The sequence below is a fragment of the Erythranthe guttata genome, chromosome 7 (genome assembly GCF_056151865.1).
Source record: "Erythranthe guttata isolate IM_541 chromosome 7, IM_541, whole genome shotgun sequence".
Lineage (NCBI taxonomy): Eukaryota > Viridiplantae > Streptophyta > Magnoliopsida > Lamiales > Phrymaceae > Erythranthe > Erythranthe guttata.
This window is the reverse complement of record NC_142539.1, coordinates 3,422,574-3,448,515: the sequence shown is the minus strand read 5'-3', so window position 1 is coordinate 3,448,515 and position 25,942 is coordinate 3,422,574. Positions and strand designations below refer to the sequence as shown.

General features: G+C 37.3%; 4 protein-coding genes across 9 annotated transcripts; 2 read left to right on the top strand and 2 right to left on the bottom strand.

Annotated features, from left to right (window-relative positions):
* Positions 1-364: 364 nt before the first annotated feature.
* On the bottom strand, positions 365-3,370 carry BAM1 (beta-amylase 1). Its single transcript, XM_088820755.1, has 4 exons — positions 2,359-3,370; positions 1,801-2,011; positions 1,541-1,651; positions 365-1,328 (listed from the first exon to the last, which is right to left on the bottom strand). The coding sequence occupies exons 1-4, from the start codon at positions 2,961-2,963 to the stop codon at positions 528-530; spliced, it is 1,728 nt and encodes a 575-aa protein (XP_088676881.1). The 5' UTR covers positions 2,964-3,370; the 3' UTR covers positions 365-527.
* On the top strand, positions 3,107-7,807 carry LOC148768995 (uncharacterized). The gene is made up of 3 exons (XM_088820890.1): positions 3,107-3,224; positions 6,636-6,925; positions 7,015-7,807. The coding sequence occupies exons 1-3, from the start codon at positions 3,107-3,109 to the stop codon at positions 7,177-7,179; spliced, it is 573 nt and encodes a 190-aa protein (XP_088677016.1). The 3' UTR covers positions 7,180-7,807.
* A 987-nt stretch (positions 7,808-8,794) lies between these two features.
* On the bottom strand, positions 8,795-11,978 carry LOC105972677 (PKS-NRPS hybrid synthetase cheA-like). Its single transcript, XM_088820889.1, has 4 exons — positions 11,946-11,978; positions 9,714-11,678; positions 9,513-9,638; positions 8,795-9,433 (listed from the first exon to the last, which is right to left on the bottom strand). The coding sequence occupies exons 1-4, from the start codon at positions 11,976-11,978 to the stop codon at positions 8,795-8,797; spliced, it is 2,763 nt and encodes a 920-aa protein (XP_088677015.1).
* A 4,635-nt stretch (positions 11,979-16,613) lies between these two features.
* Positions 16,614-24,373, top strand: LOC105950270 (uncharacterized). Of its 6 annotated transcripts, XM_088820752.1 has the most exons (17): positions 16,805-17,210; positions 18,421-18,573; positions 18,664-18,780; positions 18,864-18,948; positions 19,223-19,331; positions 19,427-19,494; positions 19,575-19,700; positions 19,770-19,822; positions 19,946-20,061; positions 20,185-20,698; positions 20,905-21,108; positions 21,200-21,260; positions 22,431-22,544; positions 23,053-23,166; positions 23,257-23,343; positions 23,680-23,756; positions 23,881-24,373. In XM_088820752.1, the coding sequence occupies exons 1-16, from the start codon at positions 17,080-17,082 to the stop codon at positions 23,704-23,706; spliced, it is 2,079 nt and encodes a 692-aa protein (XP_088676878.1). In that variant the 5' UTR covers positions 16,805-17,079; the 3' UTR covers positions 23,707-23,756; positions 23,881-24,373. The 6 variants fall into 6 exon arrangements, with proteins under 6 accessions (XP_012829079.2, XP_088676876.1, XP_012829083.2 ...); XM_012973629.2 differs by having other exon boundaries at positions 16,779-17,210; positions 19,770-20,061; XM_012973632.2 differs by having other exon boundaries at positions 16,785-17,210; positions 19,946-20,698.
* Positions 24,374-25,942: the final 1,569 nt, after the last annotated feature.

Sequence of the window (25,942 nt, the reverse complement as noted above, 5' to 3'; positions counted from 1 at the left end):
TTGTTACAAAATTTCAATTTCTACAGTTTAGATATCTGTTTTTTCGAGTTTTTTAACGAAATTGAAGTTAGTTTTTCAATACCCAAAAAAATTGATTTTTGTTCCGAAAGTGTCAGTTCTAATCTTATCCGTCTGATTTCAATGTATAGGATGCTCCTATGCAAAGTTTACAAGCGGCACGAGAAATGTAAATCACAATAGACATATGTTACGAACTCGATCTAGTATGTGTTGACGTAGTGGCGGAGCCATAATTTTATACAATGGTGAACCATAAATATGTGTGTGTGTGTGTGTGTGTGTATATATATTCCATAAGATTTATTTACAAAATGCAATCTGCAAAATATAACACAGAAACACATGATAAAAGCCAATTGAATTTCTCAAATTCTTCAATAATACAACACATTTCAGTATACAAGAAGTCCAGGAAATTACACATACATACATTATCCAATATATACATAATTACTTTCTACTACATATATATATGTGATCTCACACACACACACATTAGTGAGGCACTAATGCATAAGTGCAACAGCAGCTTCTTGCACCAAAGGCTGAGTCACGTGCACGAAATGCTCCGCCTCCCGCTCCACCTGCTCCCAACACTTCTGCGCGTCTCTCCCTTCTCTCATCTTCTTCACAAACGAAACAAACCTCCTCCAGTTCTCCGGATGGAACAAATCCGGATTCATCCTCAAATACGTAAACGCACACATCTCGACCGAATCACCATCCACCTCCAAAGCCGAAGCCCTCAAGATTTGCTCGTGCGCTGTCTCGTCGTACCTAGGTAGGGCGTTCTCCCCAGCTAGCGGGACCCGCGCCTCCTGCGCGGCCATCGCCACCTGGCGCACGAGCTTCTCCGGCGCGCAAAGAGCGTCCTGGGGCTGCTCGTGGTCCCGCATCTCGATGCACGTGAAGTTGAACACCGCGTTGTGGCGGCCGAGCATGCGGGCGATCGGCAAATACCCGTCTCGGAATCGGGTGTTGTAGTAGCCAGCTGTCAGCTCGGGGGCGTGGGACCGGGTCCCGTAGTGCCAGTGGATACCCGCTACCTTGACTGAGATTTTCACGGCCTCGTTTCTGAAAATGCCGCTGGCCGATTTTAGTATCCTCTCGCCGTGGTCGAGGAGCATTTGTGAGTACCATGAGAGGAAGAACTCGCCGTACTGGCTGTTCCATCCGCCGCCTTCTTTACGGAAGAAGTTTGTATCTTCGGGCCAGTTGTTGTACTGGCCCGCATCTGTGGGGCCTGTGGTTCCCCATTCGGGCTTGCCGTGTGCATCTGCTGCTGCTTGCAAGCTACTTATCATGTACTGCAAAAAAAAAATAAAAAAAAAATGAGATTTTCAGGTACAAGAAACTATCTTCCAAAAATCAAGAACAACAAATATCTTGATTTGAGTATGTGTAATAATCCTCTACGGCCGATAGTTGGGGATTAATTCTACTTTGCACCCATCAAATATAATATTTCGGCACTTTTCACCCCCAAAGAATTTAATTGCATTTTTCACCCTTGAAATACCTTATCATAACACTGGAAAGCTCCGATTCCAGGGAACCTCCATGTACCGTTTGCCTCTGGATAAGAGGGATAACGAAGCTCCCCTGCAGGACCCATTCCAACTTGAATTTCCTAAACAAGTGAAAATTAAAGGAATTTTTTTCAATTTTCCATTAACAAATATATATATATATATATATATATATATATATATATATATATATAGTCGATTTCACGAGCAAAATAAAAACGTCTTTTGAGTTGCATTTCGATTTTCTTACCACGATGGTGTTGCCTAGAAGATGAGTGAATGTGTCCCTGAAAGAGCGCATGAAATCGGAGTAGCACTGGACGGGGGTTCTTCCCTTGAGTACCGGGAGAGTATCGCAACCGAGTGAAATGTATTCATGGTTTCTCCTTCCCCATTGGTCTGTATAAGCAAGATCAGGATCCTTTTCAATCTCCTCTACAGCCCACTTAGGCAGAGGAATCCTGTTAAACATCGAAATTTAACATATTCATAGGTACCAAAATCCGATAACCAATTCAAATTTCGATTCCGCATTTGGGAAATTGTTCAGTATATCCGTTGGATGATAGATAGCATTTGAAATTTGAAATTTCAATTATCTTCTAGGTTTTCAGATTTTTTCCTACCCCTTTTTTAATTATTAAAAATGTTCAGATCTTATCAACAATTAAACAATAAGAAAATGGTATTCCCGACGCCACCGCCCTATTATTGCGGATCTCGAAACCGACTGCGGAAACATCAAAATCAACGCCGGCGAATTAAATTTAAAAAAAAAAAAAATCAATCGAGGTTTGAGTTAGCTTACGTGCAGGAATCGCCGACGTTTCCGCCGCACTGGTGAAACGACATCACCGCCTGCACTTTGAGGCCGTGCTTCTTCGCCATCTCAAGGAGCTCCGAATAGCCGCCCCAATTGTACTCACCGGGTTTCTCGGCCTCCACCAACCCCCACCACACGTCCATCATTATCCCCTCAACTCCGGCGCTTTTCAGCGCCTGCAGACTCGCGTTCATCGCCTTCTTCCTATTCACCGTGTGGTTCCACGTCACGCTGTCCAGCGGCATCATAACGTACACCGGCACCCCCTTCCCCCCCTCCTCCGCCCTGCTTCCGCCCAGCGCGTACTCTCTCTCCTCGGTCGTGAACGGAGGCGTCATCAGCGCCTGCGCAGCCACGGACAGGTCCGGCCGAACTCCGCCGTGGACCGGGCTCAACGGCGGCGACGGAGACACCCGGTCCGCATCCGTACCGTTGCTCTGCACGGAGACGCGTAGATTCGCCGTCAGGGGAGCCCCCCACACCGCGCTGACGGAGGTGGACGGCGGCGCATCGCTGGACGCGCTGCCCGAGTCCGCCGCCAACGGAGAGCCGGAAATCGCTCCAATCTGGTGCGGCAGACTCATCGCCATGGAAACAAACAATTACTTGAATTTGACAATCTCAAATTTTTGTAATCGCCACGAAGGAAGAAGAAAATGTATTTCGATTTTTTTCAGAATCTGTTTCGTAAGGAGAAAATTTAGGGGGGAGTTGTGATCGGGTATATATAGGGATGGAGAACCCCCTCCGGGAAAAAGATAAGATACCAGAAGCTGTGATGGACCGTGGAGGATGCGACACGTGGCAGTCGGACACGTGGCGGGATTTGGGCGGGACCGGATGCGACGGCTGTGATTGTTTGGAGGTCACGTGAAGCGGACGGTGGGATTTGATTACGCGTGAAGGTTCCGGTGTGGACGCGCGGGCCATGTGTCCAGCTACTACTTGTCTGAATACAAGTTTTTAGTTAGGGGCCGTTTGGCTTTTTGCTATCTACGGCTGGTTTTTGGTCCACGAAAGGAAGCTTTATGGGGATGGAATTACTGATTTTGCTAAATTTTGAAGGTTAAATTACGAAAAACCCCTGAATTTAGGTCAAATTATAAAAAACACCCGAGTATCCGTAATTATCAAAATTTAAAATCCCCTAGCGTTTGTTTCAATATTACATCAACCCTCTTACGATGTGATTTTCCACGAAATCATTTCTGTTACAGGGAATATTCCCGAAAACATGTCGATTCTACACTGCAGACGTGATATTTTTTTATGCTGCTTTTGAAAAATAAAATTACCCTCTGGGAGCTTTTAAACGAAATCTTTATTCTTCTTATAATGACTAATTCACAACTTTTTAGTAATATTATTACCCCTTTGAGAGTAATTTTTACCTTTACAAAGTGGTATAAAAGAAATTACACGTCTGGGGGAGGGTATAATTGGCATTTTTCGGGAAATACTCCCTGGACTCAAAAAGATTCAGTGAAAAATCACATTGTTAGGGGGTCGGTGTAAGACGGAAACAAACATTGTGGGTGTTTTAATAATTACGGATAGATGGGGGTGGTTTTCGTAATTTGGTCTAAGTTCGGGTTTTTTCTCTTTTTTTTTTTTTTTTTTTTGTAATTTACCCAATTTTGAAATATTGAAAAGCCAATTTTTTTTCTTTTTTATTATTTATTTCCTATTTTGTCTTTTGAATAAATGTCCTTTTGTGGCAAATGTCACTCTGCCCATGACCACCAACTAATAGATTGTGGTTGCAGCTTCTTAGAGGAGGAGATTTTGTGACACGTGAATTCATCACTAAAAACTTTATTTGCCTAAACTTTTGGAAGTATATTGTAAGAAACTTTTTTATAACTCTCTTAGCAAGTGTTTGGTCTTAAAATTCTTCTTACGTTTCTTCTAAAATAAAATTATATTGTCAAAAAAGTTTGGAGGAAAGAAAAAAATAATCTTCACTTATTTCGTTATTCCAGTTACAATAATGATATAACTAGGGGTGAAAATCTGACGGAACGAATCGGAAATAGCTTTTTCTAAAAAAAAAAAAACATTTTTCTTCGAAAGTCAAAAATGAGTTCCAATTTCCGTTCCAAAAAATTGACATTCAAAAATCTATTCCGATTTCAAAATGCCTTGGAATCGACATAATTTCGGAAATTGCGTTGATTTTGTAACACACCCATCCCACGTTGGAAAAATATGGGATTTTGTGTGAGCTTTGAACGGAACGAACTCCTACTACTATTGGACACCAATATCTTACATAAACTTTTGAGGTGGGCTTGTGGTAGGCCCGTTGTTTTCTAGATGCCTAGTAGGTCATTTTGAAAATCAAAATTTCCAGTAATTTTAAGCACAATTCCATTTCCACTCCAAAAAAAAAAAAAACCTGGAACTTCGAAAATCGGAATGAAAAATACGGTTCCAAATTTGACTATTTTCGGAAGTTTCAGTAATTTTATGCACAATTCCAATTCCGTTCCGAAAAAAATAAACCTGAAACTTTGAAAATCGGAATGAAAAATACGGTTCCAAATTCGACTATTTTCGGATCGGAACCGACAGAATTCAAAAATTTCATTCAGATTTCCGCCCCAACATATATTCACTAAAAGATTGTTTCTCAAACTTTTTTTTTATCCAAAATATATTTACCCCAACGTACTTAATGTGATTTAATTTTATTTATTTCTCAAATTACTCACCCAGAATATATTCCTCCAAATAAAATGAGTATAACTCCAAAAGGGGGACAAACATTCATTAGCCATTGTTTGGGGGTGCCAAATATTTGTATATCAAGACATTAAAATATATGAATTTGAATTCAGCATACTTCAATTTATATTGTTCTATTTGTTATAATGTTATGACCATAGCAAAATTAATGTGAGGATTCGTGGATTAAAGTTTCATTTATGGGGCATTTTCGATTTTCAAACTTTTAAATATTTCAAATGTTTAAAAAAAAAAACAAACAAACAAACAAATAAATCATGCAGTAATATCCAAATATGTATGGACTGGTTGTTACGATTGAAACATATTATTTGAGTTTAGTTTTTTTATTTATAACATTAATACAACTTGAGCAAATTTGATTTGTTAGATGTGATGCAGTCAACAATAAATTAATACAAATTACCTCAATATATTCTTCGAATTTACAATATTTTTTCGATAATTTTCTTCAAATGGGAAAATCGGAGGGTTACTTATATAACGAACACACCTTAATTTAAGAAGGCAGCGACTATTTGCAAGACGAAATTTACTTAGTGCAAGACCAATTTAATTTTTTTTATTAGATTCAGTATAAAAAGACTATAATAACCTTAATAAAATACAAACAAAAAAAAATTATTTTATTAATTTTCTTTTGCAAGACCAATTTAAAAAAAATTAATAAAACAAAAAGAAAAAAGAAATTGAATTGACAAAATCAAAACGAGGAGGGAAGATTGAAGAAAACAAAAAAAATCAATTGCAGCAAAAAACCGTTCGTCGCCCCGTCGCCCGCCGCCCCGTCGTCGTCGCCCCGTCGTCGTCGCCGTCGCCGTTGAAGTCCACCGCCGTCGCCCGTCGCCGTTGAACTCCGTTGTTGCCCCAACCCCGCCGCAACAATCTCACGAAAAACAAGTAAAAATTACTTTTTGAATTAACTTTTTTTGAGAAATAAATGTGATAAACATGATTTTATTGTTAGAATAATGAATTCAAGTCGTTTTAGAACATAGTTGATGATTCTAGGGTTCGATTGTAGCACTATTGTTGAAGGAGTTGCGGTTTTACAAAAATCGACCTGTACTTGTCGTTTTTTTGGAAAATTTTCGACACACTGGTGTCGATTTTTTAAACAAATTTCGACAGGACACAATTGTCGATTATTGGGCCTATTTTCGACATTTCAATGTCGATATTTGTACAACATTTCGACATAAACCCGGTGTCGAGTTTCGTATCAATATTCGACAATGCTGTGTCGAATTTGTATACAATTTTCGACACAGAGTTTATGTCGATTTTGTGGACAAACATCGACACTACTATGTCGAAAACTGACTGGTAAACTGATTTTTTGCAAACTTTTTTCTTTTTTTTATATGCAATATTCGACATTGCTGTGTCGATTTTGTGGACAACTATCGACACTCTGATGTCGAAAATTGCCTGGTAAACTTTTTTTTTTTTTTTTTTTTTTTTTTTTTTTTTTTTTATATAAATGATTAATATTATATTTATATTTTTTCCAGTGGAACCGCGTATTCCCCAAACTGCTTCTGAGCGCAAGAGAAAGGCATTGGTTAATCGTAAGGTTCGACGTGGCGATTCTCAAGCTACTCGGGTCGATCCTCCGGCCAATCGTACACGTTTACCTACCGATGTTGAGCCTTCATTGTCCATACCTGAGGATCCACCGCTCACATCGACCACCGAAGTTGGTGGATCTAGTAGCCAATCGGCTGGCCCCAGAGGACCACAAATACCAGACTTGATGCCGCAGTTTGAGAATCATATCGCCCGACAGATTTTGTCCGGAAAGGTACTTTTACACTTATAGACACACATATACATATGTTTTTGAAGTTATTTACTTTATTGATTGAATGTTTATTTTTATTAAAATTGTAGGAGCGCGAAAGTGTGAGGGTTCATAATCACACAACAATGTTGGAGAAGTGGCGGATGGCTCCTTTTATGACCGAGGTTGTCGAGAGGTCCGGTTTGATGCCCCTTGTACGTCATTCGTACAAGGTGATAGATAGTGCATTGGTGTTGACTTTCATAGAGCGGTGACAACCAGCAACTTGTACGTTTCATTTACCATTTGGGGAGATGACTATCACGCTAGACGATGTCAGCAGCTTTATAGGTTTGCCAGTGGTGGGACGGCCGGTATTTATTCAACAAATTAGTAAGACGGGGCCATCGTCACAAGCAATCGTAAATCGAATTCTCGGAGTAGTGCTTGAATCGACGGATAAATGTTGGGGTCAAAATCTGAAGGCGCTTAAGTTGGAGTGGTTGCGTAGTACTTTCAGTTCTGTGACAGATAGTGATGATGAGAATAAAAAGACGTGTGCGACAAGGGCATTTTTGTTGTACGTATTGTCATGTACGATATTCCAGGACAAGACGGGGAATATGGGTACACTGCAGTTGTTGTGTTTGTTAGAAGATTTGGACAATATTGGGACTTACGCATGGGGTACAGCTTGTTTGTGTCTGCTCTATGAGGCGTTGTCAGATGCTTCAAGGGCTAATACGAAGCAAATCAGTGGATATTTGACGCTTCTTCAGGGTTGGATTTACGAGCATTTCCCCCGTCTCACACCGACGGTTAGGTCCGGCGAGATTGAGGGACCGTTAGTTACACGATGGGTATATCCACTGAAGTCCGACTCAAGCAATGACAGAGCCCGTGATCTGCGTACTCTGATAGATGATCCGAGCTCCGATGAGGTACTCATTTAACTAATTTTGACTGTTTTCTTATTTTTTTTAGTTTTTTCAATTTTTAAATTTGAACTCATTTCGACTACTTTTTTTGTTTCTTCATTTTAATTTATTTACCGTCGCAGATTATATGGGCCCCGTATGAGGTCCTCCGTGACAGGTTTCCTATGCCAGAGTCCACGTGGTTTAGTGGCATGTTACAGTACATGCGTACTTTGGAGCCTTACCATCCGGACAGGGTCTTGAGACAATTTGGGCGTGTTCAGAAGATTCCCGGCCAACCGTACATGTCGGACGTTATGTTTAGGAAGCAGAAGCGGGGCACACCTCATCCTGTATTTGCGGCGTACCAGAACATATATTCTGAGCGATGGGAAGATCACTTGCTTAATGAGCGGTCCAGATCAGTTCCAGTGGTATTAGGAGAGCCGGACACTACACCCGACTATATGGATTGGTATAGGGAGCGGACCATCACAAAACTCAGTACGCTTCCAGTTTCTCGACCGCAAGCACCCGGGCGCCGCCAGATAGCTCGCTCCCCACTGCTAGAGGCCCGTGATTCTCAGATTATTACGATGGTGAGGACTACATTGGCTCGCATACGCGAGCAAGATACTGATGATGGATATACCGAGATGGTGATGACGTTAGAGGGGATTGCTGATTTGTTTGCTGGTGACACTCCTACTTCACCGTCGTCGACTGCTCCACCACCGGATCCACCATCGTTGATCGCTCCATCATCGTCGACTGCTCCACCACCGTTACTAACATTTCAGAGGAAGAAACTTAGAAAAAAGTAGATAGTTAGATGATTTATGATGTTTTTATAATGCACGACTTAACTAATTATTTCATCAAAAAAAAAAAAAAAAATATATATATATATATATATATATATATATATATATATATATATATATATATCAAAAATATATTTAATACATCAATTCTACATATCAATAAATATGGTCTCTTGTAGTGCTACATGATTACGATTAACTAGCTCTTTAAAAGCAATAATCCTAGACTCCATATCAATAGTTTTCCAAGCACTAGCTCTAGGGTGGTGGTATCGCCTCCAATAATCTGCTACAGGGGGAAGAGGACAATTCTTCTTCAAAACAAGACGCACAAAATGATTTCCATCAACAAGCGCTATCCCATGCTCTTGTCTTTGCCCATCTTGCACGGGGTCACTAGAGAATGGGAGAAATGTAAGACACTGCAGCTGCGTTATCAGTACGAGCACAATGTCATATTTAGACGCAATAAAATGACCCATATCCGGAAACGACATCCAATTTTCATAGGGGGCAGGTGTAACCGAACACCTCATTTTTTCTTCCAATTCATCAAGCGTATCTCGAACTTTGTGGATATTCATGTAGATAGCATCATTCATAATGAGCTCATCGACCAAATCTCTTCGTACTAGACTCCAATTATCTTCCCCAAAGCCCATCATTGATGCAACCGCCCGAAATCCACAATGACCATCCGACGCAACATTTATTATATCTCCAACATATCTTCGGAACTTCGGATGTATTTGTTTAATATATATATCCTTGGTAGTTTTTTTTCGAACCTGCACATAAGAAGGTTAAATTAGTAATACAGAATGGGCCAAAAAATAACAGAAGGTTATATTTTTACGCATATATTACCGGTAGTTTTTCCAACACCGTCGATTTACCGGTGCTTCGATTGAAGATGTCGGTTACCATCGATACAGTGATCGGCTGCGACATAAGATTTTGGATACCAGAAATAGGAGTGCAACTCTGAGGAGTCTACAATGTTTAACCAATATTACTAAATGAGAAACCAAAAAATGAACTATGAGCTAAAAATTTCAAAAAAATTACCTTTGGGGAACAACTATCTTTGCTTGAATTAAGCTCGTACTCAAATTTGGATGGGTTGCGTCGGGTTGATTTATCAATACGCAATTTTTTTCCGGGACGACCTTTGATAACAACCTTTTGCATTGGCTCAATGAGAGAGTTACTCTCGGGGTGAGTAATCTCCCGCAATTTCATAAGCAATTGAACCCTTTTTTTTGCGTCGGACGGATCGAAAACAACCCGCCATGCTTCCATTTCTTCCGCATCAGTCGGGAGATGTTCATCCTTTGTACAAATCATTGGTTCCATGCTCAAGTGCTTCCAATACGGGTCTATCCAGTCCAATGAGATGGGAGTGCGATTTATGACGTTACCATGAAGTTCGTGGGCGCAAGGTAATCCATGAGTGGTTCGGATATCGCAAATACAAGACATAAACTCATTCGGAAGCAACTTAAGTGATTTTTTCACCTCAAGTTTGAGTTGCTCAAGAGCGTACAACGACACACATCCTCGAAGTTCGTTGTATATCGTTACTTTGTAACTGTGTTGGTAAGTATTCTTGCTCTTCTCAAACGAGGCTTTGATTTCCGTATGTTGATGCATGAGTAGGTTGTCAATATGAGCCCAAATCTTTACAAATGTGCCCATACTATTTCCCAACTCTTTCTTCATTCGTGAGTGTGCACCCTCTACCCTGTTAGAAGTGTACGTTCCAAGATGCCTATGTTTGTTTGTCCAAGCCGAGACAATCATCTCTTTGTACGGATCCAACCACGAATGAGAGACATAAGTTAAAGCATCCGGGTAGTCAACAAAATTTGTTTTCATAACATCCCATTCTTTATGAAATGACTCTTCTGTCTCTTGACCAACAAGACTTGCCCATTCCAACTCAAAATCTTTCCACTTATCATTGTTTGTTTTGAACATCTTCTTACAATTACTAAGAATGTTTTTGCTCACGTGCCATCGACACAAAAGTTGTTGACTGGAGGGATATACGATCTCTATAGCCTTCATCAAAGCCAACTCTCGATCTGTGACTATACAATTAGGTCTAGGACAACTTTCCATGACCTTCGCCAAGCTCTTCAAGGCCCATACGTAATTGTCTATTTTTTCCGCCCGAAGGTATGCAAATGCAACAGAGAACGTTTTATTCGTAGAAGTAATACCCACAATCTCCAGGAATGGGAGTCCGTATATGTTGGTTTTGTATGTACAATCCATAACCAATACATACGGATAACTACATGCCAATTTAATGCACGTAGGGTGGGGCCACAACAAGTCCATTACCTCGCCGGTCTCCTCCAAATATCTGTGATACTCGAAGTAGTTATTTTCGGACAACTTCAACATCAACAATTGCATTTGAGTTCTACCAGCATTCTCTTTGAACTGGATCTTCTGACGAGCATTATAAACCGTCTTAATTAAAGACGCATTTGTCGGATTCTTCAACTTTAGTGATGATAAGATTGCCTTTGGTTTCACCAATGCGTTTGACAAGTCTTCTACCAGTGCCATCTCTTCACTTGTTAATCTTCCAGCATATGAGTGGCCTTGAAAGTTTTCAAAATCTGAGTGGTTGTGACTACCACATTCAACTGTCAACACCCACCCAACTTCTTCATCATCCATGCCCATTTTTTGGCCCTTCAACTCAAACGGACACTCACATTTCTTGGACGCTGTTTGCCTTTTTCCCTTTCCTTGGTCGTCTTGACCGGGTACCTTTTTGCCACGATACACCCCCGCACGCTCACATACAAGTACCACGTAGGGCCTTCTACGTCTATTTTTTCCCGGGTTTGAAGACTTTACTGACATTATCATTCCTAGTCGCATACCAACTTCGCGCACCCATGTGACTAAATTGTCCCTTGTTGCAAACTCCTCATGGGTGGTAAATTCATGTGAATAATCCAAAGCTAATTCCCTAGATGCATTAGCTCCACTACACGCGCTAGGTACAAAACTCTGCAAGAAAAATCGGAAAATTGGTTACACAATTGTAACAGTGATAATTCGACACACTAGCGTCGAAATATCCGCTTAATATCGACACCAGAATGTCGATAATTTCAATATAATTCGACAGTTAATGAGTGTCGAATTATTTTGACATTTTCGACACTGCAGTGTCGATATAAAGCTGATATTTCGACCTGTACATGTCGATTTTTTTGTACGTGAAATGAGGTGCGAAAAACGAGAAAAACGATCACAAAGTACAATATTTCTTACCTCTTTGTGTTCTTCGACCTTAGAATCCTCCATATTTATGTCTTGTGTATCCATAATGTCCTTCTTTTCAAGTTTTAGTAAGATTTGAGGGTTTTATGTGATAAGGGTTTTGGAGGATATGGAAGATTTTTTTGTGGAAAAAAATGTGTAAAATGAGGGTGAAGAAGAAGATGTTGGTGTTTTGTTGGGTGAGTGAGTTCCCTCTTTTTTTTCTTTTTTTTTTATTCTTTTTTTTGTATTTTTTTTTTTGGTCTTGCAATAGCAATTAACTTAATTTAAATTAATAATATCTAAATTATTATTGGGGTTATATTTGTAATTTCCAGTCTTGATCTTAGTAAATTTATTTATATTTTGGTCTTGCATGAAGTAAGGTCTTGCACTTAGTAATTTTCGTCTTGCAAATATCTGCAGCCATTTAAGAATGAAGTAGTTTACATGTAATGTAATTACAAGGAAGATATTTATATGCTTGATTAATTTAATTATGGACCAGAAATATTTATTTGGGCTTTTTCTTATAAATAAATGATTCCGTATCTTTAATTATGAGTTTGGGACCCCTCATCACAAAAGTCCACTTACAATGAGCCCAAATTTATTTTTAATTTTTAAGATAAATCCAAAATATATTTTATTAATAAAAATTAATTAATTATCACAATTATACCCTTACCTTATTATAAGGTATGTTAGGGTTGAATATAAATATACGTAATATTTGTTCCCTTGATTTTACGTTCTCAATCCCATTCACAAATCTCGATCCACAAATCTTTCCATGTATCTTTTTTTTTTTTTTTTTTTTTTTTTTATCTCTAGATTTTATTTTATTTTATTTTTCTTTTCTATTCACCAATTTTTTTTCTTTTTTTTTTCTTTTCTATTTGCCAATTTTTTTTTCTTTTTTTTTTCTTTTCTATTCGCCGTTGTAGATCTCCTTCCGTTCACCTCTTCTTCTCTCTCCATCTGCGCTGCCCCAACCTCTACCCGCAGCCGCCCCAGCCCGGCGCCGCTCCAGCCCTCGCCCGACGCCGCCTCAGTCCCCGCCCGGCGCCGCCCCAGCCCCCACACCTATTTCCTCTCTCTTCACCGTCGCCGAACGATATCTATGGGTGGTAGAAAAAGGTAAATATTTTTTTTCGCTTCAATCATCTTTCAATGGTTTTAGGGTTTGTGGGGAAGGTTCCTATTCGATAACAATATTGTGAAAAAGACTATTAATTCTTATAAATTAATTTTTTTCTTGATCATATTGATACAGTGACCCTCGTCGGCCTTGTTGGTGGTGATGTACTTATCTTGCACTTTTTATTGGATATAGTAGTGACTTACGTTTTAAATAGCGGATTTTTGAATAGTGAATAAATGTTTTTTTTTAGTTGTGTTAGTAGTGGATTTACGTATGTTTTTAGTGGTTTTCGCTAACTTTGTTATTGATTATGTTATTATTAAAGTGGATTACGTTAATTTTTCGTAATTGGTCTTGCATTTTTTTCTTGGACATAGTAGTGGTCTACGTTTCTAATAGTGATTTACGTTTCAAATAACGAGAAGAAGATGATTACATGCACGAACTATGCTCTAGGGTTCATTGGAGAGAAGATTGTGTCTTTTATAGTGGATTTATAGCTTCTTTTTCGCAGAATTTTGACGTTTTTTCTTAGAATTCATAGTGGTTTTCGATGTTTATATAATTGTGTATACATAGTGGTTTTCATGTTTATATAGCTGTTTTATGCAGAGTGGTTTTCATGTTATATAGATATTTTCATAGAGTGGTTTTCAAAGTTATAGCAGATTTCGAAGTTTATAGTGGATTCCACTTTGATAAATCTGCTGGATGATTTTTTAAATATTGAAATAATAAAAATTAATCGAATTAAAGAAATTAATAAAAAAATTAATTAAACAAAATATTTTTTATTCAAGAAAAGTGGGGAAAAAATAAACAAAAAATAATTTAAAAAAAAAACCGGAATTAAGAAGAAAAAAAACTATTAAAAATGAAAATAAAAATAAAACTATTTTTTAAAAATTGAAAATGAAAAACATGAAATATAAATAAGAAAAAAATAATTTAAAATAAAAAAACCGAAAATAAAAGAATTACAAAATAAAAGAAAACCATTAAAAAGAAAAGAAAAGAAAAGAAAAAAAAAATAGAATTTGAAATGGCGTAATATGGGAGATATTAAGGGGTTAGCATATCTAAAAAAAAAAAAATTCTTAATAATAAATAGGGATATTTTGGATAATTCATGTCAATTGGGTTTATAACAAATATCAATTAATAAAAATGGATTTATCATTAAGTGAAAATTGAATGAGGGGTGTTTGTCATATAGCCCCATAAAAAATACTTGATTTTTTAACCAATAAAATATATAATTTAAACCAATAAAATAATTTATTTTTGAACGGTTTAAAAGGTTTCAATAATAAATTAGGCATAACCACAACTTAATGACGGGTTAAGAGAGGCCCAAAATCTTCTAAAAGAAAACGAGGTTCATAATCACAATCGCATTATAATTTGGTTTTTTGCTAAACTTTTTATAAAAGTAAATTTTGTTGATTATGAGTAAAAATTTGGATAATTACTTACTTTTGAAAGTCATGTTGAGAGTGTTTAATAATACTAAATATCATAACAAAATAATTTTAAGTGGTTAATTTATAATAAATTTATAGGGTAAATTACGGTCAACCCATGAGATAGAACTAAATTACGGAAAACTCTTTTTTGTTTGATAATTACAATCAACCCGACTATGTATTATATTGTATTACAAAAATCTCCCTCATTCAATAGGTAAATATAACAAATACCATAAGGGTAGACGTGTAAAACAAAACATAGTTGATGATGGTTGTAATTAGCCAAATAAAATAGATTTCTTCGTAATTTAATTTTATGTCAGAGTGACCGTAATTTGCCCTAAATTTATACGTCGGAAATTTATTAAATAATGAACAAAGTCCAACGTCAATGACATAATACGACCAATAATGTTGGGCTATTTGGGCCTTCCGGAGTCAACTTGTCCATCGCAGGTGGAGTCCAAAGAAACTAACTCGTTTTATTTAAGCTAAATATTACTTGTTAGTTTTATTTCATGTAAATATTAATTATTTGTGTCATATTTAGTTTCTTGCTATTGTTGTTAAAGTGTTGTAAGAATTTGTAGAAACAAAAATAAAACATACACAAATTTTAACGTGGTTCAAATACAAATGTATCATAATCTACGGAGACCTGCAAATAATGATTCACCAATTTTAGTTTTATGAATACAATTGGACTTGTTCAAAATTAAATACTCTCTATTTGTTGATGCCATTCTTGTACAAAACTTGAAATTGCGATCTTCAATTTGCAGTACGTCCACCACTTCGCACGGGTTGAACTCCCTTCAACCTTCAACATTGTACACATTCAGCTGGCGGTGACCTCCTCTTGAGATCTTGAAGTCCTACTCCCGAAGTTTTGCGTAGAAAGAGAAAACTATAATCTTGCTGGACTAAATCTCAAGATGATGCTAGAGCAGAAATAAAAACGAGCGCAAAAACATTTTTTTTGAAAGACATTTCTCAATAAAAGGCAGTCCCTGACCGAGCCGTCTGACCGTCCTCGTTGAACTAGTCTAATCGTGACCGAGTCGTCCGTCATGTTTGATGTCAGTTCGTCCTAGAACCAACCTAACCATGACCGTCCGTCCTTCCTGTTTGATTTCCAGTCCGATTGATAATACATTTATTATAGAGAGCCAAGTTAACAAACGAAAAAGACATAAATAATTTTATATAAACAATAGAAGGTTTTTTTTTTTTTTTTTTTTTTTTTTTTTTAGTAATTCTCAACAACATATAAAAGTGTTAGTTGAATTATAGGTTTCTCTTCAAGAATTTTTTTTATCAATTAGGTTAAGAACTCGTCAACAAAATATATCTATAAATGTAGTTATGTTAATTAGGGTAAATTTCACTTTTCCCCTGTACTTTGACTCGATATCACTTACCCCTTTCTACTCTCGATTGCATCGATTTAAAAAACACAACCCCTCCCAGTTTTAATAATTATTAAAAAAACAAAAAAGAAATAAGAAAACAAAAAAAATAATAAAAAATTCAAGACAACAAGAAAGCATAGTCCACGAAGGCAACCACAATTTATTTTTAATTTTTTTTAAAAAAATTTACCAATTATTTCAATTGGAAGGGGTGACTTTTTTTTTTTTTTTTTTAATTTTCAGAGTTATATCAAATGGTGTTAATGTTGAATGTCTAAAACTAACAATGATGGCCATATCGAAACAATTTTTCAAATAACGGGAGTAAAGTGATATCAAGCCAAAGTACAAGGAGGAAAGTGAAATTTACCTATTTAAATATATTACTACTATTTCCAATGAAAAAATAGCTAATAGTCCATTTCATATGAAATTTAATTAAACAAAATTACCAGCAAACTTTCGAACATCGAATATTTTAACAAAATATAACAATAAATGTCCAATGAATTATAGGGTATGTCGCATACACACCCCTCAATTACGAAAATGTACCAAATTACGATATTTAAGGGTACCTTAATAAAATAAAAAAGCAAGAGATTTTTATCTAAAAAAATATTACATCATAGGGCCTTTAGCATATTCCCCCTATTTTTTCAATGAGATATTTTTCAATATTACAATAATTCAAAAGGTAATTACATTAATAACCCCGCAGATTACATACACAAACCCTTAACTAAGGGCAATATAGTAAAACAACATGCCCTCGTGACATATGAAGTATATTTCTGTCCGATAGCCGGAAAAATCCATAACCCCCGCTCCCCCCCACCCCCCACTGTTCTCCTCTCCTTTTTCTCTCACCATTTTTTCCTCCCCATTCTGCCCCTGCCTGCGAGATCTCCTTCCCCTCCTCCTTTACGTAAATTACTCAAAATCCAGGGGCAGTTCTGGAAAATTCAACTGAATCTCGCCTCCGTTTAAACCCCAATTTTTCCTTCATTGCTGGCGAAGCTGCGGAGATGCCGGGATTGAATTCCAGTTGTGTAAATTTCGATGGATTTTTGTATTGAATTGTTCGTTTAATATTGTGAAAAAAAAATTTGTTGCAAATTATGAGGTCATCGTCGGTTTGGCCGGAGAATTCCGCCTCCTCTGCCGCTGCTCCGTCGCCTTCATCGTCGAATTTCCCGCAGCTGGTGCCTCCGCCCGTGGAGCCGGCTCATGAATCGAATTCGAGGCAAAGGTTGAATCTTTTTGCCCGCTTTCAATCTCAATTTCGCAATTTCGATCTGGAATTCGATTGTGCTGAACTTGTTTTATTTGGAATTTTCTTTATGAGCTGGTTTTTTGGGGTTTTTTTTGTTGAGGGCATGCTGATTTCGGTGGTAATGAGCATTTGATCCGTAGGGGCACATTGCATGTAATTAGAAATCAGTAATTCGCTTCATTTTCAATTTTTTATTTTCCATTTTGGAAATTATTATGTTGTGGTTGGGTTTTATTATATTTTCGTTACCCTGAGATGAATAAAATGCAAAATTAACCGATCCGTGTAGATTGTGTAGCTGTCTGGTTGTGATTTTGCTAGATGTAACCTTTGTATAGGATGTTTACCAGATTTGCTTTTAGATTTATGCTGATTCTAGCCATGGATGAACAGAAAGATTTGAGCGCGAAAGTCGATTCGATTTGAATTTGAATTAGTACGGAAGAGCCGTTGATAGGCGGTCTTAATTTCCTTAGATGGTTTGCGTTTAACGGATAGCGACTTGTTTATCTTTTAGCGTCATTGTTGATTTTTAAAACTATCGTTCTCGTCTAACTTTTTCTTTTTTCTTTCAGTCGGGAATAGGATGTTGAGTAGAATCATTATTTTTTTGTTTATTTTTCTAGTTAACTTTATGGATAACTCATAATAAATTTATTATTGTAATGACAATGGTGCCGGAGTTGAATTAAATGTTCATTCATCAGTTACGTGCTCTCTTATTATTCTTTTACACGTGGTGGATTTTCCAATTATGAATCTATTGACGAACACCGTTGTATGCGATGTTGTTGAAGGCAACATTTTTACGGCTTTTTGGCACCTTTTCCATTTAGAAATATGTTTTAGAGGACTTTTCCCTTTTCTCCTAAATGGTAGTTGGCTTGCTTTAATTATTTTATTTTATTTCTAAGCGTCAAGAAAATAAATTTGCAATCAGATCTGCGACTTGCATATAATCAACTTTGGCTTCTACTTGACTGTGTTTGTTCATGACACTTTAATTACATGTGAGCTTAATTGGGTGCTTCTGTGTGCTTGTATTTTTTGGATTTGGTCTTTACATTTGCTTTTCTTTATATCAATGTTTTATAAATTCTTATGTGTAAATAACCAATGGCCAAATTCTTGCATATATGTTCTTGGACGTACAAATTGGTTTTGACATGCTAAGTTCTGCTTGCAGTAATGTGTTTAAATTGTTAGCTCAAAGAGAGTTATCTCCGCAAACAAAGAGGACTCCTAAAAGATTTTGGGGAAAGCCATCCAGACGACATGCCGATTCTTCCGTAATTAAACGTGAATTAGCAAGAGATGCGAAACAAGAACTTCGATCGTGGTATATATTAATCCTATGAATCTATGGTTTATATGATTATAACTTATGCTACTGTAAATAATTAACTTATCGTTTAAATCTGAACTATAGGGTGGAGGCAGAGTCATTACTACATTTGTCAGCCAAGTATTGTCCTCTATTGCCTCCACCGAGGTCAACCATTGCAGCAGCGTTTAGTCCTGATGGAAAGACACTTGCTTCTACCCAGTTAATATCTCTACCTTCTCTCTCATACACATATGTAAATCAGTTGTGTATTTGGCAGACTTATAATGTTATTGATGATGCAGTGGAGACCATACAGTAAAGATTATTGATTGTCAAACCGGAACATGCTTAAAGGTGCTGAGTGGTCATCGGAGGACACCTTGGGTGGTAAGCTGCCTCTCATTGTATTAATCAAACCATTCTGGAAGATATCTAAAAGCATACGATGATCCTACTTTTAAACCTAATTATTCAGAAAAAAAAAAAAAAAAAGAGAAAAAAATGGAAAGAAAGTAATAAATAAAGAAAACTTTTGTGATAGATTGTCCAGGGTTTTTGGAAATTGATTTTTACGGTAGAGAGTTAGTTAATTTTTTTATCAAATCGACCAAATTGCAAGCTCGTGGTTGGTTATCTAACTTGTTAAATGGGACTTCTGCAGGTCAGGTTCCACCCACTTCATCCTGAAGTTCTAGCAAGTGGAAGTTTAGACCATGAAGTTCGTTTGTGGGATGCAAAAACCGCAGAATGCATAGGATCTCGTGATTTTTGTAAAAACTCTAAACATTCATTCTTCAGAATATTAAATTTTATATTAGTAATTCATCTCCTCTTAATGTGACTTGGTTAATATCGCTCCATGCAGACCGTCCTATAGCTTCAATTGCCTTCCATGCCCAAGGGGAGATTCTGGCTGTGGCCTCTGGTCATAAGGTGAGAATTTTAGAACATATTGGTCTTGGCTAAGATTAGATTTCTGCAGACTGCATTTTCTGATCTTGCTTATGTGGCAGCTCTATATATGGCACTACAACAACACAGAGGAGGCTTCCTCACCAGCAATTATTCTGAGGACTCGCCGTTCCCTCCGTGCGGTGCATTTCCACCCACACGGTGCACCATTTCTTCTAACTGCGGAGGTAAATTTGCTTTTATAAATTTTATTCTCAAAGTCTCGGTGAGAAGTCTCACAATGATGCTCTTTACAGGTCAATGAACTCGACTCGTCAGACCCTACAATGACACTTGCAACTTCCCCTGGGTACTTGCGCTACCCCCCTCCTACTATATATCTGGCAGATGCTCACTCCGCTTTTCAATCAAATTCAGGAAATGAGTTGCCCATCATGTCTATACCATTTCTAATCTGGCCTTCAATTGGCAGAAGTGATGCCGGTTTACTTTCCCAGCAGACTGATGCAGACATGAACACCAGTGTTTCACAACAGAGGGTGGGTTCTTCTGCATCTGTACGACTCCTCACGTATTCGACTCCATCTGGTCAGTATGAACTCGTATTGTCTCCTATCCAATCTCCTGCTCGAGAAGAGCCACAGAATAATTCTTTAATAAGGGAAGTAGACAATGCTATTTCTCAACCTGATGTGGATGCCATGGAGACAGATGTCCAAGCTGAAGAAAGAAGCCATCAATTTTTCCCATTTGGCGACCCAGCGTATTGGGAGCTTCCGTTTTTGCAAGGGTGGTTGATTGGTCAAAGCCAAGCTGGTCAACGTGCAATGCACTCGCAAAATGGAGGTCCAGATGAAGATTTGTCTACCTATAGTGCAATGGGGAACCCATCACCGATGGTTCCTCCATCAATTCCTAATGTTGGTAATCCAAGGATTGCTGGAAGATCTGGTTCACGACACCAATCTTCACGCTCCCGCACGAGACCAGCCACCGGATCCAGTGACAACCCTGCTCTTAACAGTATTCCTCCCGAGCAGACTAATACTCAACCTTTCATGAGCCAAGTCCAAACAGAGGTAGCTACCTCGCTAGCTGCAGCTGCAGCTGCTGAGCTACCTTGCACTGTGAAGCTTAGAATATGGTCTCACGATGTGAAAAATCCATGTGTAGCACTTGACCCAGAACGTTGTCGCTTAACAATTCCGCATGCCGTACTCTGCAGGTAAGCAAAGCTGTTTATGTTTTGTACTTAAAACTGTTGTTTGTAGTAGTTTCACACACTATATTCTAAGTAATCAATAAGTTATTAGGTCCTAATTAGGACGTTACAGTATGAATGCATTGCATGTTACTTCGTTATCCACAAGATTCGTCTTTTTTCTCCGTGTTTCCTTACGTCAAATACTTACACGAGTTTTACTTTCATAGTGAAATGGGTGCCCATTTTTCACCATGCGGAAGATTTTTAGCAGTCTGTGTAGCATGTATCCTGCCAAACATGGACGCTGATCCAGGGTTTCAAGGTCAAGCTCAGTATGACGCTACAGGGGCCTCGACATCTCCAACTAGACATCCAATTTCAGCCCACCAAGTTATGTATGAGCTAAGGATATATTCCCTTGAGGAAGCTACGTGAGTCCTTAAATGTGTTTTTACCTGTTATTGTACTTGATTATCCTCCTCATATTCTTCCTCCGAGATGATGATATTTTTCTTTTTGTAGATTTGGTTCTGTTCTAGCATCTCGGGCAATCAGAGCTGCTCATTGTTTAACTTCAATACAGGTTAGTTGTATTATTGGCTTTGGAAGAGAGAAAATTTAAACACTTTATGGATACTTTGCCATGAAGTCATGAACATAAACATGGAATTGAAATAAGTTCCTACTTTTGTCAACCATTTGAATTCCTACTGTCTTCTATGTCAAAATCCACTTAGAAGGAAATTTGAATGACAACTTAGTTTAATATTTCATTCTTTTCGTTAAAGCTTTAAAATTTTACTATCAAACTATAGAGGAGGTTGCATATCAAGGTCAGTAATTCTGGCTAAGTGGTATCGGAGTTCCCTAATTAAGATTCCAATTACTAGGCAGATAATTAACTTTTTGTTGCTGTTCTTTTACTTTGTTATGAAGTATAGGTAGTCAGTCCTCTTCTGTACAGTATGATCCTGATTTATCCCTTTACTTTTTGCTCCTTTTGCAAGAAGGAATGAAACAAGAAGCTCTTAAGGGTGAAAGGGAAATGATCTCATCCATCATTGAATTTCCCTTTCAGTTTAGAAGTTTGTAGGTTTGTTTTGGAGATCTTAGGTGTAGAAATCTACTCTTTTCTACGAAGTTGTTAAATCCCTGTTCTTTCACATTATCTTGTAGTTTTCCCCCGTCTTAAATATATCAGTGATAATGATCCATCTTGATCGTCAAATAAGTTGTTATCCTGGAAAGTTGGCTGTTCCCCAGATATTATAAAGATGCAGGACAAGTGTTTACTAAATAAGCCAAGATCTTCTTACATGTTTTGGACATTCATTCAGTTTTTGAGCATCGATATCCCAATTTTTCTTGTTGGTGATTTGTGTCTCTGTCTTTTTGCTTTATTATTAGTGAAATGTGCCCGTAGAAAGATCTGGGAATTGCTAAAATATGATTATAAAAAGGCACATTATCTTGAGAAGGCTTAATTTGTTTATGTGGGTAAATGACACTAGTTCTTGGCTTCTTGGAGTAAAGCTAAGACAACAATGTATAGCATATCATTTTGGTGATAAATCAAATTGTTTATCTGAGCATGCATGTCGGTTGTAGATGTTTATCTTGCTAATAGAAATTTTCTTAATCAGTATGAAGGTGGGACTTACTGTTGTACATTAGTCGTAATCATCGATTTAGTTGTATGTTTCATTGTAAATACAAGCATGGGTTCTGATCCAAGATCCTTTGTCAACTGCAGTTCTCTCCTACATCTGAACATCTGTTACTAGCATATGGACGGCGCCATAATTCACTTCTTAAAAGTGTTGTGATTGACGGAGATACAACGGTGCCAATTTACACAATTTTGGAGGTGAGATTTGTTTGCAGAAGTTGTTGTTTGTTATTTTCTTTTGCATTATATACTATTCTGATAGATTAGGAAATTGTGTTTTCATTTGTTCGTTTTGTTGTATGATTCATTAAAATTGGAGATCAGCATTGAGAGAGTACGAATATGGCAAAATGTATACATTAAGCAATGATTATTCCAGTAATTAGGAGGATATAGGAAATTTTACCTGTCATGTAGAACTGAAAAGGCCTTTTTTCTTTGAACTTAAGGTGTTATAACACAATTGGGATAGGATAATATGGTGTTTTTTGCATCTTATATCCCCAAGAAAACGTGGGAGTAGTTTGAAAAAACTTCGATTTTCATACCAAGATATAACTTTGACTTTTAGATGGATGGTCATTTTTGATATAATTTTTCCTGGAAAGTTTTAGCCTGCTTCAAGAATTAGAGACCAGATATGCAATGTTGTTTTGGTGTTTGCACGACCCTTATACCCTACTTAGAGTTTATCTTTATCGTACAGATCTACAGAGTTTCGGATATGGAACTTGTGAGAGTTCTTCCGAGTGCAGAAGATGAGGTCAATGTAGCTTGTTTCCATCCGTCAGTTGGTGGTGGCTTTGTATATGGAACCAAAGTAAGCGAAAATTGCTTATTGATTTTTGTTTGTCGTCTTGTGTATCAGCTTTTTTCTTTCTTGATGATATTGTTCTTGTAATAATACCAGGAAGGAAAGCTGAGGATTCTACAGTGTGATATATCTCATAGCTTTAATAATGAGGCATCCTCGGGTCCCGACGACAATATGTTTGAGGTACAGAAACGATTTTGTTTGCTGTTCGAGTGCTGGTTTTACATATCTTTATTTATGAATTACTCGTCTGGCCAAAAAAGAACAAAAAAAGAAAAAAAAAAATCGGCAGCATTGCACTATTTTCTTTTGGTTTATGCTAATCACTTTACTTACATCAACAAACAGTTTTAAAAACCTTAAGTCAGCTTTCTGCTATTACAAAGAAAACAAAAATTCTTGTGCAATTGATCTAAATCTTATTGAGAGTAGTCTCGATATGCATGGTTTTGATTGTAATCGCCTTTCTGTATGTTGCTTATTTTGATTATTTTTCAATATATGATTTATTGGTTGAAGGCTCAGACGTATGCTTTGGAAGGCTGATTATTGTCGAGTGAAGACAAAATGCCGCGGACTTTGTAGCTTGATTACAGGTTGGTTTCAGTTTTCCTTTTAATATTTTGTTGTTTGATTTTTTCACACCTTAAAACAAAAATTATTGCCGAAAAAGTATTTGGATTCCATTTATCGAGGTTAAATCTCTCTCTATTTATCCAGGGTCGTATCAAACAGGCATCATTGAACAAACGCACTTCTGTAGCATATATATTGAGTTGAGTTATGTCTATGTGGCAACGGGATGGGGAGAAAAGTGGGTCCGGCATCTACAAAGTTGAGCGTTACGGAGTTTTACATTCGACTTTCTTCATTAAGCTGTGTACATATGTTTGCTGCTACCGTTTCCCAGTGCTAAATTGCAAATAGTTGGCCGTGCTGATTGGATTGTCGTGAAACTGATAAGGATAAAATACTGCCTTCTGGCCCATACTTTTTGTTTAGAGCGCGAATTTGAGAGAGAGAGAGAGGAGAGAGAGAGAGAGAGAGAGAGAGAATAATTGTGCGAAAAGCTTTCATTGTTGCGGTTTGATTGGCTATAGATAGGGGGAACTAATTTATTTGGCATTGTATATTATTAGCAGACTCGGTTCCCCGTCGAAATTACTTTTTCTTACCAAAAAAAAAAGTTAAAAAAAAAGAAGCTTTATGGTTTGATGCAGTGTTTCGATAATTTGATTGAGCAGCGATTTCATTACATGTTTGAGAATTATTTATCCCGATTAATATCGAGAAACGATAATGCGTTTTCTTCAATTATACTGCTATGACTTGTGAACAAAGACTTGGGATTCTGAATCAGCAAACTTTTACCTTCTTTCTCAGCTTTGTTATAAACTTATAAGCACTTGTTTCTACTTTAGGGATCTCTCTGTCAGGTGGAAGTTGTGGTGTTTATTTTATGCTACACTGGTGATGATATTAGCCAAAAAAAAAATTTGTTGGGGGCTAAACTGCAAATCAGTCTATAGTTTAAGGGGCAAACTGCCAAGATAGTGAGATTTAAAAAATAGTCTACTTAGACCTCGTTTGGTTGGGGAGTTTAGTGATTATTAACTAAAGAATAAATAGTATTTAACACCCTTGTGGTTACAAACTTTTGCATATGACCCACTTAAGCTTTTAATATCAACACATTACTCCCTTTGTGGTTTTCATTAGTTTTTCCGTCAAACTTAACAGCTAGTGTCAAACATCAAAATATTATTTTTGCAGACGACCCGTGCTTTCATTTCCCCTTTTATTTTTGCAGATGACCCCCTTGAAGTTTGACACACGTGTTGAAGTTTGACACACGTGGTTAAGTTTGACAGAAAAACTAACGGAAGCTACCCCCATAAACCACAAGGGTGTTATGTGCTGATATTACGAGCATATGGAGGTCATCTGCAAAAACTTGTAACCACAGAGGGTTAAGTACTATTTACACGTAACTAAATAATTGGACTTTGTTTGATATTTGATATCTCCAATAACTTACTGTCTTTCTTTCTCGGAAGTTTATTGAACGTGACAAGGTCCGTTTCAATTAAATTATTTAAGGTTTATTAGGGATAACCCCCTTGTTCATATTTTCTAATGAGGTAGATCCAATTTTTTTTCCCCTTTTTGAGATAGATCCAATTTTGCCAACTTGGCAAAATATATTATATAATTTTCCTTTAATACCCCTGTTTTCTTTTTAAAAGGCATTTATTTCCTTTACTACGTGATTTGAGATTTGCTGATACGTTGCCTAAAATCACGGAATAAAATTACGTGAGATCATTGGCCGTTATATCAAATCGTGTACAATATTTTTCGAAGGTTCTCTTCAGCGTTCCAGCGGTTCTTTATCGTCTTTGAAGATTTCTACACCGTCGTTGAAATAGGATCGAATTTGAGCGTTCGTTGTTGGACGTTGTTAACCGGGTATGAATGCGTTATTCGTTTTTATTTTTCGCTCAATGTCTAGGATTGTCGATTACGGTGGTTAGAAATTTTAAGGGTTGTGTTGATACTTGATTCTATGAAGTAGAACGTTTTTTAACAAAATTACGTCGGGTCATATATACATCGTTATTTTTGGCGGATGATGTTGTTTGGAAGAGGATTGACAGAGTTAGAAGAAGATGCTTCACGCAGATCGGACCAGAGTTGTTTTATATGAGCTTCGTAGTTGGTTTATGCAATAATCGGAATAATTGTCCGCTGTGGTCGAGTTCATGTTTTTGATCCCGATCGA